General features: G+C 40.5%; 1 protein-coding gene across 1 annotated transcript in view; it reads right to left on the reverse strand.

Annotated features, from left to right (window-relative positions):
• Positions 1 to 12,500, reverse strand: part of ppp3cb (protein phosphatase 3, catalytic subunit, beta isozyme) — a gene marked incomplete at its 3' end in the record, with an annotated part of 33,579 nt that overhangs the window by 15,385 nt on the left and 5,694 nt on the right. The window contains exons 2-4 of the mRNA XM_080035337.1: positions 6,112 to 6,312; positions 1,954 to 2,078; positions 578 to 689 (exon numbers count right to left, since the gene is read on the reverse strand). Coding sequence (XP_079891463.1) covers positions 578 to 689; positions 1,954 to 2,078; positions 6,112 to 6,312 — 438 coding nt within the window. The remainder of the gene's footprint in view (positions 1 to 577; positions 690 to 1,953; positions 2,079 to 6,111; positions 6,313 to 12,500) is intronic.

Here is a 12,500-nt window from a genome sequence, read left to right on the forward strand (position 1 = left end):
TAGGCGGCTGCCATAGTTATAAAGCCCTGTGGCTCTAAACTGCAAAAAATAGCCAACGCTGCTTCTTTATGTCTATATCTTCATTGTGGGTCAAACATCAACTGGTGAGGAGGCTAACATTCTCCCTGGGACCTGTAGCATTAACCTCAGTCTTCAAGCAACATACAGCTCCGGAAAAAATTAAGAGACCAGTCTGGATTTTTCCTAAATCTTCATGTCTACATTACTTATTGAAAATGCTCTTAATGACAACAAATGTATTGGAATTTGCTAATTTCCAGCTGTAGTCCCCGGCAAGACTTTCCAGAGCTGTATCATGTAGGCCTATAACTTATATTCTGCATATGAATGAAAGTGACCCTTACTTTCAGCCCTACTTACAGTAACTAGAGAGAACTGGAGCAGGACAGGATCAGGTTAAAGTGGGAAGGACAACAGAAATGTGCAGAGAGAAAGAGAGAGAGAGAGAGAGAGAGAGAGAGAGAGAGAGAGAGAGAGAGAGAGAGAGAGAGAGAGAGACTGAGGCAATCGGCACAAAGAGAATATACTCACTATATTTAGAGGAAGAGTTACTCACATTCTTGTTTGAAGGTGAAATATTCCGTCAGATGTCTACATTCATGGTTTCCCCGTAGAAGAAAGAGCGTCTTTGGGTAGAGGATTTTCAGCGACCACAGGTATAACACACACTAAAAGGCCAGCAGGGAACAGAGAGCATGAAAAACAGGTCAGATACCATAAGAAGCTTACAATGACAAAATCATCATTAAACTCACAGAAATAGAGGTAGTTGTAGCATAAATAGTGCTATCTTTTAACACATTATATGTATTTTCCATAGATAGTATATAAAAGGTATTGTCTTATATGGCCTGGCTGAAGGGGCTATAGCTTTAGGAAGTAAAGGCATGTTTGTTTATCCTTTGCACAGAGCCAGGCTAATATTCATTGACATTGATTTTATTTACTTGGATGTCGCTGTTTACTTCAGTGTTTACACTAAGCTAAACTAACCATCTCCTGCCTGTCGCCAATTTTTATATTTAGTTTCAGACATGAGAGTGATATTATTTTTTCAGTCTACAACAAAGCAAATCAGTGTATATTTCGCTAAATGTCAAACTAGATTCCTTTAAACCATATGACACTACATTGAAAACAACTTTTTCTTTAGCACATCGTTGCTAGTGGCTAATCACACGAGACTGAGCTTGAGTCGTTTCACTTTCAGTACGTCTCAAAGTGACACGTTGCAAATCACGACAGGGCCGTTCATATTAACTCCGTCTCTTATGAATGAAACATACACTGCTCACATGAATTGAGCTGATTGTGAATTCATCCTATAACATAAACAGGGTTTTTGACAAGATCACTCACAAATAAAAGTGCGATTTTTCAAGAAGAAAAATGGTGGATACATCAAAAAGCAGAAAGAATTTTGTCATCAAATATATCTCAAATACTTTCTTGTAATCCATGTAAGTGCTCAATGAGTGTTGGATGGATCTAGCTATTGATAAAATGAATTAAGTGTACACTGTTATCTCATTGGTATCCCTACAAATAGCTCTGGGGGTGTTCTCTCACCTTTACACAGTACAAGCCCTTGCTCTACATCAAATCCCCAGTCCGTGTGCGCCCTTCGAGTGTGTTAGGAAGGTGGCCTAAATAGTCTTCCAAAACTCCCTCCATGTCAGCTAAACGGTGGCTAAGACACTTGCCATGTGCTTGTATAATTATTATGAATTCAGGTCACACGCTCACACACACACACACACACACACACACACACACACACACACACACACACACACACACACACACACACACACACACACAGTGAGTGAGTGAGTGAGTGAGTGAGTGAGTGAGTGAGTGAGTGAATTCCACACACCCATTATTAAAATGTAGGCCTGATTGTGCAGTGCTGGATACAGTTTCTATTCTTACCTCGATACTGAAGTAGCCTCTGTCCACGTAGTCCCCCAGGAAGAGGTAGCGCGTGTTGGCCGGAGACCCTCCCACTTCAAACAGCTTCATCAGGTCAAAGAACTGCCCGTGGATATCTCCACACACTGTGGGATAACAGTTTACATGTTTGCATTTATTTATTTATTTATTCATACAGCCCCTTTACAAAGTGCAGGTGGAACAGCAACACAACAAATAAAATGAATAGAGACAATAGTTTTTTCAGCTGCCACATGGCTACCTCTTCCCACAATTCTGACACATTTGACATTTTTACAGGGTTAGACAGAACCTTTCTAAATACTGTTAAAGTGCAAGTGGAACAGCAACGCAAAAATGTCGTTTTAAATTGTATTTTACATCTATTGTATTGTTTCTCTTTTAAGTGAATTTTGTCACTTATCAGGCCGACAATGCAATTAAGAACTTGTTTTTAATGACTTGCTTGTATAACTACAGTTGAAATAATTCAGATAGTTCAAATAATAAAGACGTTTTTTTTACCACCATATGGCTACCTTTTCCACTCTTCAGTTAAACGTTCTGCTGTGATTACAAAAAGATCTGTACTTGGCAAGGTGGAAGAAGTGGATTGAATATGGGTTGGATTGATGTAACGTTGTACTGGCTGTCATTGTTCTGTTCGTTTGTATTAAAAATGCTAATAAAGATTTAAGTATATAAAAAAAAAACATGTGGGACTGTCTCTCGCTTCAGTGGCTCCATATGGTCTCATTTGCATCTGCGGAGGCATATCTATCCTGTCTGTTGGTCTAGAAACATCATTCATATGCCTAACGTGAAAAAAATACCTACTGAAGGAATTCTACTACAATCATCTTGAGCCTTCTGTTAGAATGTCAGTAAAGGAATGTGCCAGTAGAGCAGCCGTCTCACATTTACAATCTTTATTGATTTTCTCTGCTAACGAGGTGTCTAATGGTCTCATACTGTATGCTCACATATACTATTTAGAGCTGCAACGCTTAGCTCATTAAATGCTTAGGTCATTGACAGAAAATCAATTGGAAACTATACCATCGTTTGAGACACTTTTCAAGCTGGTATTTCTTTGCTGGTTCGAGCTTTCCCCTCTATCCATTTAATTTAATGTTTTTTTTGTGTCTTTAATATGATATTAAACTAAATATCTTTGTATTTTGGACATTTTGAATAAGTCACATTGGGCTCTGGTAAATTGCGATTGGCATATTTCTAAATGTTGTGGAATTTAAATTAAATTCTCCACAGATCAAATCTAGATTGGGCTTAACATTTCTAAGGATTTAGACCTGTCTGTCTGTCTGTCTGTCTGTCTGTATGAATTGCCAGTAAACATCTCCCTATTGGCCTCCCTCGCCAGCTGTCTGACCTCTCCCTTCACTTTTAGTTGTTGTCATAGATCGCCGCGGAAGCAATTGTGTGACTGCCTGTCTTTCTGCATCACTGTCTGTCTGTCTGTATGTCTGTCTGTATGTATGTCTGCCTGTCAGTCTGTCCATATGTCTGTATGTCTGTCTGTCTGTCTGTCTGTCTGTCTGTCTGTCTGTCTGTCTGTCTGTCAGTCTGTCCATATGTCTGTCTGTCTGTCTGTCTGTCTCTCCACATTCCTGTCATGTTAATGCCTTTGTATTTTTCTGTACGCTCTTCGGCATATGCTTTAATTGGACTTGGGAATTGGGAATGCAAAATGCCATGAGTGAAATTCAGCCGTACCCGTCTGCCTGTCTCAGTATTTTTCCCAGAAGCCCTTGTGTTACATTGTGAAAAGCCTGTCGGTTCAAACCTCAACCATTCACCTGCCAGTCTCATATTTCCAGAGAGACTTTTCCATCAATGCCTAAACCCTTCAGGATATCTCCTCAACATTACAATTACTCACAGACCTCCATACAAGAACCTGCATTGTGTTCTTGCAGTTTATGCTGTTAAAATCCGGGGGTGGGTTACACTTAAGAAAAGATAGGCAATTGCCAGGGGCCCCAAGCTACCAAGGGGCCCATTAAAGCGCTGTATAAATCAATGGTTAAAGGTGAAGTAAGCGATTTATTTATGTTAATATAAGTGTTAAATCGCTCTTTATTCATACAGTAATCAGTTATATAGTGTGCACGTTTCATAAAGCCGATCTCTCAGTCACTCGCTCTGCATGTAATCGGCAAATGAACTTTTCGGGGATCCCACTACTAATATCCAATCACAAGACAGAATGCTACAATGAATGTACAATGTACAACTATTTTAATCTTTATGTGTTTAATGCTAATATAAAAAACATTATTATTGGGTACTGTCCGTTGGAAAAAATGACTAAATCCGCCCCCCTCCTGAAATCTATCTATCAGAAATCTATGGGCGATTTCCAATCATAGCGAACTCAGACAAAAGAAATCCTCTCAGACTGGTGTTCCTGGATGTAGAAACTTGAATAAATTGATCAATATGTTTCTCATTGGGAGTGAGCTAGCTGAGGAACCTCTGCACTTAGCCACTCTAAGATTGACTATCAGTCCATCTGCTCTCTTTCCCCCCCGTGTGTGTGTGTGTGTGTGTGTGTGTGTGTGTGTGTGTGTGTGTGTGTGTGTGTGTGTACAAGTCCCCTGGGGGAACTGTGCTCGCGAATGCCGAGCGATGATCCTACTCTGCGTGGGCCCAAACTCCCACGTGGAATTATCTCACAACTCGCTTTTGAATAAACGCACACAGACACACAGACACAGACACACACACACAGACACACAGACACACACACACACACACACACACACACACACACACACACACACACACACACACACACACACACACACACACATACAGTTACAATATTCGAACGGTGTCAATAGGTTGTAAGTGTCTTTTTGTGTCTGTCTGCCTTCTGCATCATTGTCCAAGCCACTTGTTTTCCCATTTCGTTCTACATCGATATCAATCTCTTAACACAAACACACACACACACACACACACACACACACACACACACACACACACACACACACACACACACACACACACACACACACACACACACACACACACACAGTTACATTATAATCAATCCCTCCTCCTACAAAACCCATTTCCCATGGCAATGGAATACATGTAGATAGCAGCAGAGCTTGTGCATCATATTGTTCGCTGCATAAATGCCAATTGTTTCTCTCAGTGAAGTGCGACCAGACAACAGTTCATATTAAAATGGTGGCAGATACATCCAGTAGATTAATGAATATACAAAAGGAATCTGATTAATACATAATTACTGATATTTTCTCCACGGCTCCATTCATGTGTCTCTGTCTCTGTGTGTGACTGTTGCTATGTGTGCCCTCACTCTTAAAGGGTGTGAAATGTTCGCTTGTCACTCAAGCATGCGGATTAACACACTTGTTACTTTTTTTGGGGAACTCTGCAAATTGAATTTTAAAGGAATAATTTGAAGAAAGTGTTTATCATCTACAATGTCAAACTATTCTTTTAATTAATACCTTCAGGTTTCCAGTATGCGTGTGGACCTTAAACAACTTCAACAAGTTGTACTGCTGAGATATTATAAATCAAAAAACTGGATATAGAAAAAAAACAAGATAAATAGAAAAAAAATTAAGCCTTTTTTCTTAAATCAATAATTGTGGGCTTTTCCTTCCAAATGCAATGTGGTTTAAAGCATAAATGTATTCATTATAAGGTGTCCATTAATTCTTGTTTTTACACATTCACACTCTCTCTCTCTCCATTGGTCCGTACTGCATCGGTGACTGGTGCCTTTATGTCCAGCATGGTGCATTAGTGTTATACAGGCAATAGCAACACCATTATAATACATATAATATTAATAGTGTAATAATAGTATTATAATACTAATGGTATTAATGGGGTAATTGTTCCATTATACTACTAACATTGTTACTAGTGTAATAATAGCATTATAATATTGGTCTGTACCGGTGACTGGCGCCTCTATATCCAGCATGGTGTAAGTGTAATACAGGCAATAGCAGCACCATTATGATACATATTAATAGTAAATACGTATTAATAGTGTAATAATAGTATTATAATATTGGTCTGTACTGTACCATTATAATACATATAGTACTAATAGTGTAATGATATCATTATAATACTGGTCTGTACCGGTGACTGGCGCCTCTATGTCCAGCATGGTGCGCTCCTGTCTCAGGATGGCTCCGCCCTCGTCGATGATGCGCAGAGCCACGGCCTCGTCCAGCCGTCCCTCCTTGGTGAGGTGAGCTTTGAGCAGGTCGACCCGCGGCCGGCCCTCCCCGTCAAACACCTCCTTCATGGTGAGACGGTGGGCCAGGGGGAAGGGCACCGCTGCAGGGGCACACAGGGGGAGAGAATCATTAACTTCTTAAATTGTTTAAATTTAATAATAATAATTTTTCGTAATCATAATTTTTTTTTACATTTAAAAAAAAAAGGTTTTCGAACAGACACAAGAAAACAAAATGCTTTGGTCAATGCTTGACAAAATCACTTTTTGTCAAAATCAGTGAATATCTGATACTGTGTGTGTGAACTGGAAAAAAGGCTGTTAACTGGTATGTAAAAAAAAAGGAGACCAACGTAGCTATAGCAACATGCCAGTCTAGCCTGAGTATTACTGTAACTAAAGATTTATTTTCAGTTCATGAACAGTACGGACAGGTAGCGAGTCAACAGACATTCTAGAATCACTGACTCCACCTTTAAAAGACATACAATACAAACAGATAGCAGAGAGATGGAGCAATGGCGGATATGATTAAGTGAGTAGAATGTACAGATTGAGTGGGGATATGATACAAGGAGGAGAGTCTGAATGTGTGTGTGGTTATATGGATGGAGGTGGGTTAGATTATGGAGAGAATCTGAGTAGTTGATGCAGAAGAAAAGAGTTTATCATGATACAGGACATGATTTATTTATGTTTCCCGTATCCTTCCACAAGCCTGCCCACAAACATTAGAAGCTCTCAACCCTTACCATCATCCCGATCGCTGTGTGTGTGTGTGTGTGTGTGTGTGTGTGTGTGTGTGTGTGTGTGTGTGTGTGTGTGTGTGTGTGTGTGTGTATCTTTGTGAGGACCAATCTTAGATTTCAGCCATTGGACTGAGGACATTTTTGGAAAGTGAGGACATTTTGCCCGGCCCTCACTTCTTCAAAGGCCTATTTGAGAGTTAACACTAGGTTTTAAGGTTCAGGTTAGAATTGGGTTTAGGTTTGGGTGAGTGCAAGGGTTGGGGTTAGGCGTTTAGTTCTGATGGTTAGAGTTAGGGTAAGGGGGCTAGGGAATACATTATGTCAATGAGTGTCCTCGCAAAGACAGAAGCAGAAGAATGTGTGTGTGCCTGTTAGTGTGTGTGTGTGTGTGTGTGTGTGTGTGTGTGTGTGTGTGTGTGTGTGTGTGTGTGTGTGTGTGTGTGTGTGTGTGTGTGTGTGTGTGTGTGTGTGTGTGTGTGTCTGTGTGTCTGTGTGGGTGTTATTGAGGCCTACAGTAGGTGGGTTGTATTGAAGCAGGGGCTGCCACAGTTATCAGGGCTGGCTGCCTCCGCTCTGCAGTAATGTCTTTCTTACATAATGAACACCCCAGGGTGTTGCTAGGGAGGGGGGGGGGTTGCCTCACAACGGGGGTGATACAGCAAGAGTGTACAGCTGCACGTGAGTCACATACACACACACACACACACACACACACACACACACACACACACACACACACACACACACACACACACAAATATAGCCTACATAGACACACAGATACACACACAAACTCACAAACACACAGACACAAATACACAGACACACACACACACACACACACACACACAGATACACAGACACACAAATACACAGACACAAACACACACAGACACACACAAAAGGCAGTGGCGTAGGGGCGCATGCGTACACATCATGTATGGCACAATGGCGTTCCAACACGCATGATTGCATACGTGTGTGAGCCAACAGTGACACACACACACACACACACACACTCACTCACTCACTCACTCACTCATACAGGCTCATAAAAGGTATTGTTATGCAGGATCCACAAGAGCCTGTTGGAGCCCCACCAGTGCTAACACAGATAATGGCCTAGATCACAAACTAAAAACTAGGCCTGGCCCTCTCTCTCACCCTCTTTCTCTCTTTCTCTGTCTCTCTCTCTCTCTCTCAGCCTCTCTCTCACCCTCTCTATCACCGTCTCTCTTCCTCTCTCTCTATCACCCTCTCTCTCTCTTCTCTCTCTCTCACCCTCTCTCTCACCCTCTCTCTCTCTCGACACACAAACACAAACATGCACACACACACACACACACACACACACACACACACACACACACACACACACACACAAACACACACTCAGTCACTCTGTCTCTGTTGTGCACTCTCTCCTCTCTTACCCCTTCTCATTTTGAGCCACAGCAGGCCATCATTACATTTTAATGTGATACAGACATTTTATTTATTTATTTACTTTTACAGTAAAAGTTCCACATGAAACCACACAATGCACACTGTTATGTAATCACCACGACATCTAGGCACTGTTGCTAAATGAGCCGTTTGGAGAGGCGCACAAAACATGGACACATCAGTTCAAATCAACCTTATTCAACCTTTTAAGTGCAATTAAATTCATCATTTAAACATGCTTTTTAATGACAAATACTCCTGGCAAACCATGCAGTTAAGGTTGCTCTGGTGTGGACCAACTAGCCCTTTGGATTTCATTTTTTTTTTAAACATGGGGACATCATTGAAATATATGAAACATAGTGTCTTGAGTGAGGACTATAGCATGCAGATCCGCCAGAACATCCCAGTACAACTTAACCAAAAGCCTTCTGAGATACACAGACAGAGACACACCTGAATGCACATTTAAACACCCTAAAGTATCGAGACCATTTTTCACACACACAAACACACTGAGACATGCCAGGACACACTACAGGCTGCCCAGCTGGATGGGCTGTTTAACATCGATCGACAAGAGCGGATCTACGTGTTGTAAAACCAGTTTGGCCTTGTAGATCAGGACTGATTTACAGCTTAAAAAATTAATAGACCAGTCTGGCTTTTTCTTTAATCTTTATCTCTACATTACTTATTGAAAATGCTCTAAATGACGGAATTTGGTAGAAATGTTGTCAGAAGTTAATATTGAAAAATCAAAATGTTCATTCTACTCAAATATATGCCTTTAAAGAGTAAAACAAGAGACACTGAACATTTGAACAGTGGTCTCTTAATTTTTTTAAGGTTTCTCTGCCCTCAGGTTGTCAGAGAACGTCAGCCAGAGAATAGCATTCCACCTACATGTTGGTATGAGTGTGGTTTCATTTGTATTTAAAAAATTAATTAAACAATAAATGTACCAATTGACTGTATAGTACAGTAGTGAACCACACACTGCTACAAGCCATAATTATGCTTGTAGAAGTGACAAAACGCTGCATGCAGAGCAGGGAAAAAACTATTCTTTAGAGACTTGAGTTAAGTTTATTTCTGGTTTAAGGTAAAACTGAGGCCTTGCGGTATGTGTGTGTGTGTGTGTGTGTGAGAGAGAGAGAGAGAGAGAGAGAGAGAGAGAGAGAGAGAGAGAGAGAGAGAGAGAGAGAGAGAGAGAATGAGTGTGAATTTCGTCAATTGTGTGGTGTGAAAGTAGGGCAGGTGTGTGAGAGTTGAGAGCAGCAAAAAAAAACTCTTGGGAGAACTTCACTTGCCGATTAAGGAAATATATAGAGTAGAGATTTAGCACCCTCACCGTCAAACCTAGAAGGTGTTTCTGCACCTGCCCACACTTCAAGACAAATACTACTAGAGTTTAAAGGGTTCATACAGCACACATGAAAACATACTGAAAGCTATCTGGGGGTTCAGAAATGTAAATGATCAAAGAAACACACCTGCATATAGTTTTGATATTCTGATAGGAATTTGTGAAACAGCTTTGTCTTCCTCAAAGCCACTTGGTTAGCAACAATAGGATAGCATTTGATTTTAATGAAAGTCTTTCTGCATTATGCATCAGGATGTGTAGGCCTATGAGTGCCACATTAATGCAGAATAAATGCATTTACATTAAATATACCACCCACATTTATAATCTACGCTATATGCATTCAGTAGTACAACTGATCATAAGACATTATAGTGCGTGCCTGCGTGGGACATGTGCTAGGCCTGGTTTGTGTATTTTTATGAATCATCTGGACGTTGCCTTTACAAATGATAATAACAAAGAGAAAAGAAAATGAATTCAACAATTATTTCTACTGAATCTACTGCCATGTTATGACTATTTGTCGTGTGCTTTGAGCTAAATGCTCACCGTAGCATGCTGCTCACAATCTGATGCGTAGCTAGAATAATGTTTACCAGGTTAACCATCTCAATTTAGCATTTTAGCATGATAACAGTAATCAGCACTAAACGCCAAGTACAGCTGAAAGAGTAGTATATTGGCTTTGCAGGTATTAGGACATACATTTGACAAATATCAAAGTTTGACATGATTAAAGCACTAAAGGGAAAGTTCGGAGATCACCAAAGTCTAATGATTCATCCTTCGGGCACTATGGATATCTGTAAAAGATTCTAATGGTAATTCCTTCAATAGCCATATTGCCAAAAGGGATATTGCGATCCCTAAGGCTATGCTGCTAGCGTGGCTAACAGAACCAATGATTACAAAGCTACACACACAGACACACACACACACACACACACACACACACACACACACACACACACACACACACACACACACACACACACACACACACACACACACACACACACACACACACACACACACACACACACACACTATACTGGCCTTATAAAATAAGATAGTTTGAACTTGTTGTTTCCCTTCTATAATATGTTAATTGAGCTTATATTTCCTAATGGTTTCTTTCTAAAAAACATTTATTATACGTCTAGAAAATGTGGTATTTTCAGGCGAACAAAGCTTGAGCTCTTCATAAGGAGAGAGCAAATCAAAATAAGGTTTTTGAAAAATTCTGTTCAGTGGGTAATTATATGTAGTTAATTTCCTGTGACTAAAATGAACATGCTGTGCTTGGCAGGAACACAAAAATGATAATTCAAAAAGGACTTCAGAGGTTAAATAAAACATAATATTTCCTAGTCTGCATGAGAGAATTACATTTTGGTTCCAAAGAGAGTTATGTGTCATTTGGAGAAGACAAAATGAACAGACCCTGAACACATTTTGTTCTTGAGTTTGTGCAGAACAAAGTGAACCCGCTGAAGTTTGAAGTGGTCTGGTGCCACCGGCCTATTAACAGTCTCTGTGTGAGACCGATGATCTATTCACTGGTCTGGGAAGTTTCTTGGTGAAATAACGATGACGCAAGCTATGAAAACAAGGAGACAAGCAGCAGGGTTTTAATGTTTTCTTTGGAACATTTTGTTGAGAATGTCAGCTCATCCATTAAGCCTAAAGAAAAAGTTTGGATCAGTTTTTAAATTAGTTTTCCCATGCTGTTACCCAGCAGTTTCTTTGGGTCACAAACAATCTTTATTTTTATTTTTTTTCTTAAGATGAGAGAGGAGAGGAAATGCAGAGAACTGACCCGGGCAGGATTCGAACCCGGGTCCGCTGCAGGGCCTTGGCCCGGGGGGAGGGGGGGGGGGGGGGGTACACCCTACCAACTGAGCTATGGGCGCCCCCAACAATGTAGAATCTTGATCTTGAACGTAATATGCGTAATCCATACAGATAAACATAATTAATCAATAAAATACTTTAATAGGGTGATCTCCACATAATGCAGCAGTATCGATTGTGTTAGCTTGTCAGTCAGCTCACACCATGAATGCCAAAGTTCTAGAGTAAAGTGATGGTGGTGGATAGCGTTTCTACTTAATGCTGCTCTGAGGCATTTTAACACTTTGTGATTCTGCCAACTGCTTCAGTCTCAACTCTCTGACAGTTCAATGACTCCAGTCCAAGCTGTTCCCTGTCTGAGTGCAGGAGTCCAACACAATGAACAACACTTTTTTCAAGTGCAGGAAATTGCTGTGAACTTTTCCTCAAGTGTCTTTTCAACTGAGGCAACCGATCTCTCGATAAATAACGGTGTGTGTGTGTGAGGTGAGCTGGAGAAAGGGGTGTCAGTCAAGATGAGGCGAAAGCGTTTTTTTTTTAGCATCTTCCTAATGCACTTTGCACTGATTGTCTTTTTGTGTATTGTTGCTGCTTTTTTTCTATTTGACTTTTCTATTGCATATTTTCATGTTTCATTCTTGGCATTCAGTCTGTGGAAAACAAAGGAAGATTTTTGATTGTATGACAGAGAACATGTTTTTTTATTGTGCATATGACAATAGACACTTTGAATCTTGAATCTTTTGTTCTTCAGCCTCCTTCCTCTCTCCATATCTAAACTCCCTGGCGTGGAATGTATTAGGCGCCAGAGCTGCCAACTCAGCCAAAAACCTCCTCTTCACAGCGCACTGATGTGATGTGGAGAAAA

Source organism: Ammodytes marinus, assembly GCF_949987685.1.
Source record: "Ammodytes marinus genome assembly, chromosome: 10".
NCBI lineage: Eukaryota > Metazoa > Chordata > Actinopteri > Uranoscopiformes > Ammodytidae > Ammodytes > Ammodytes marinus.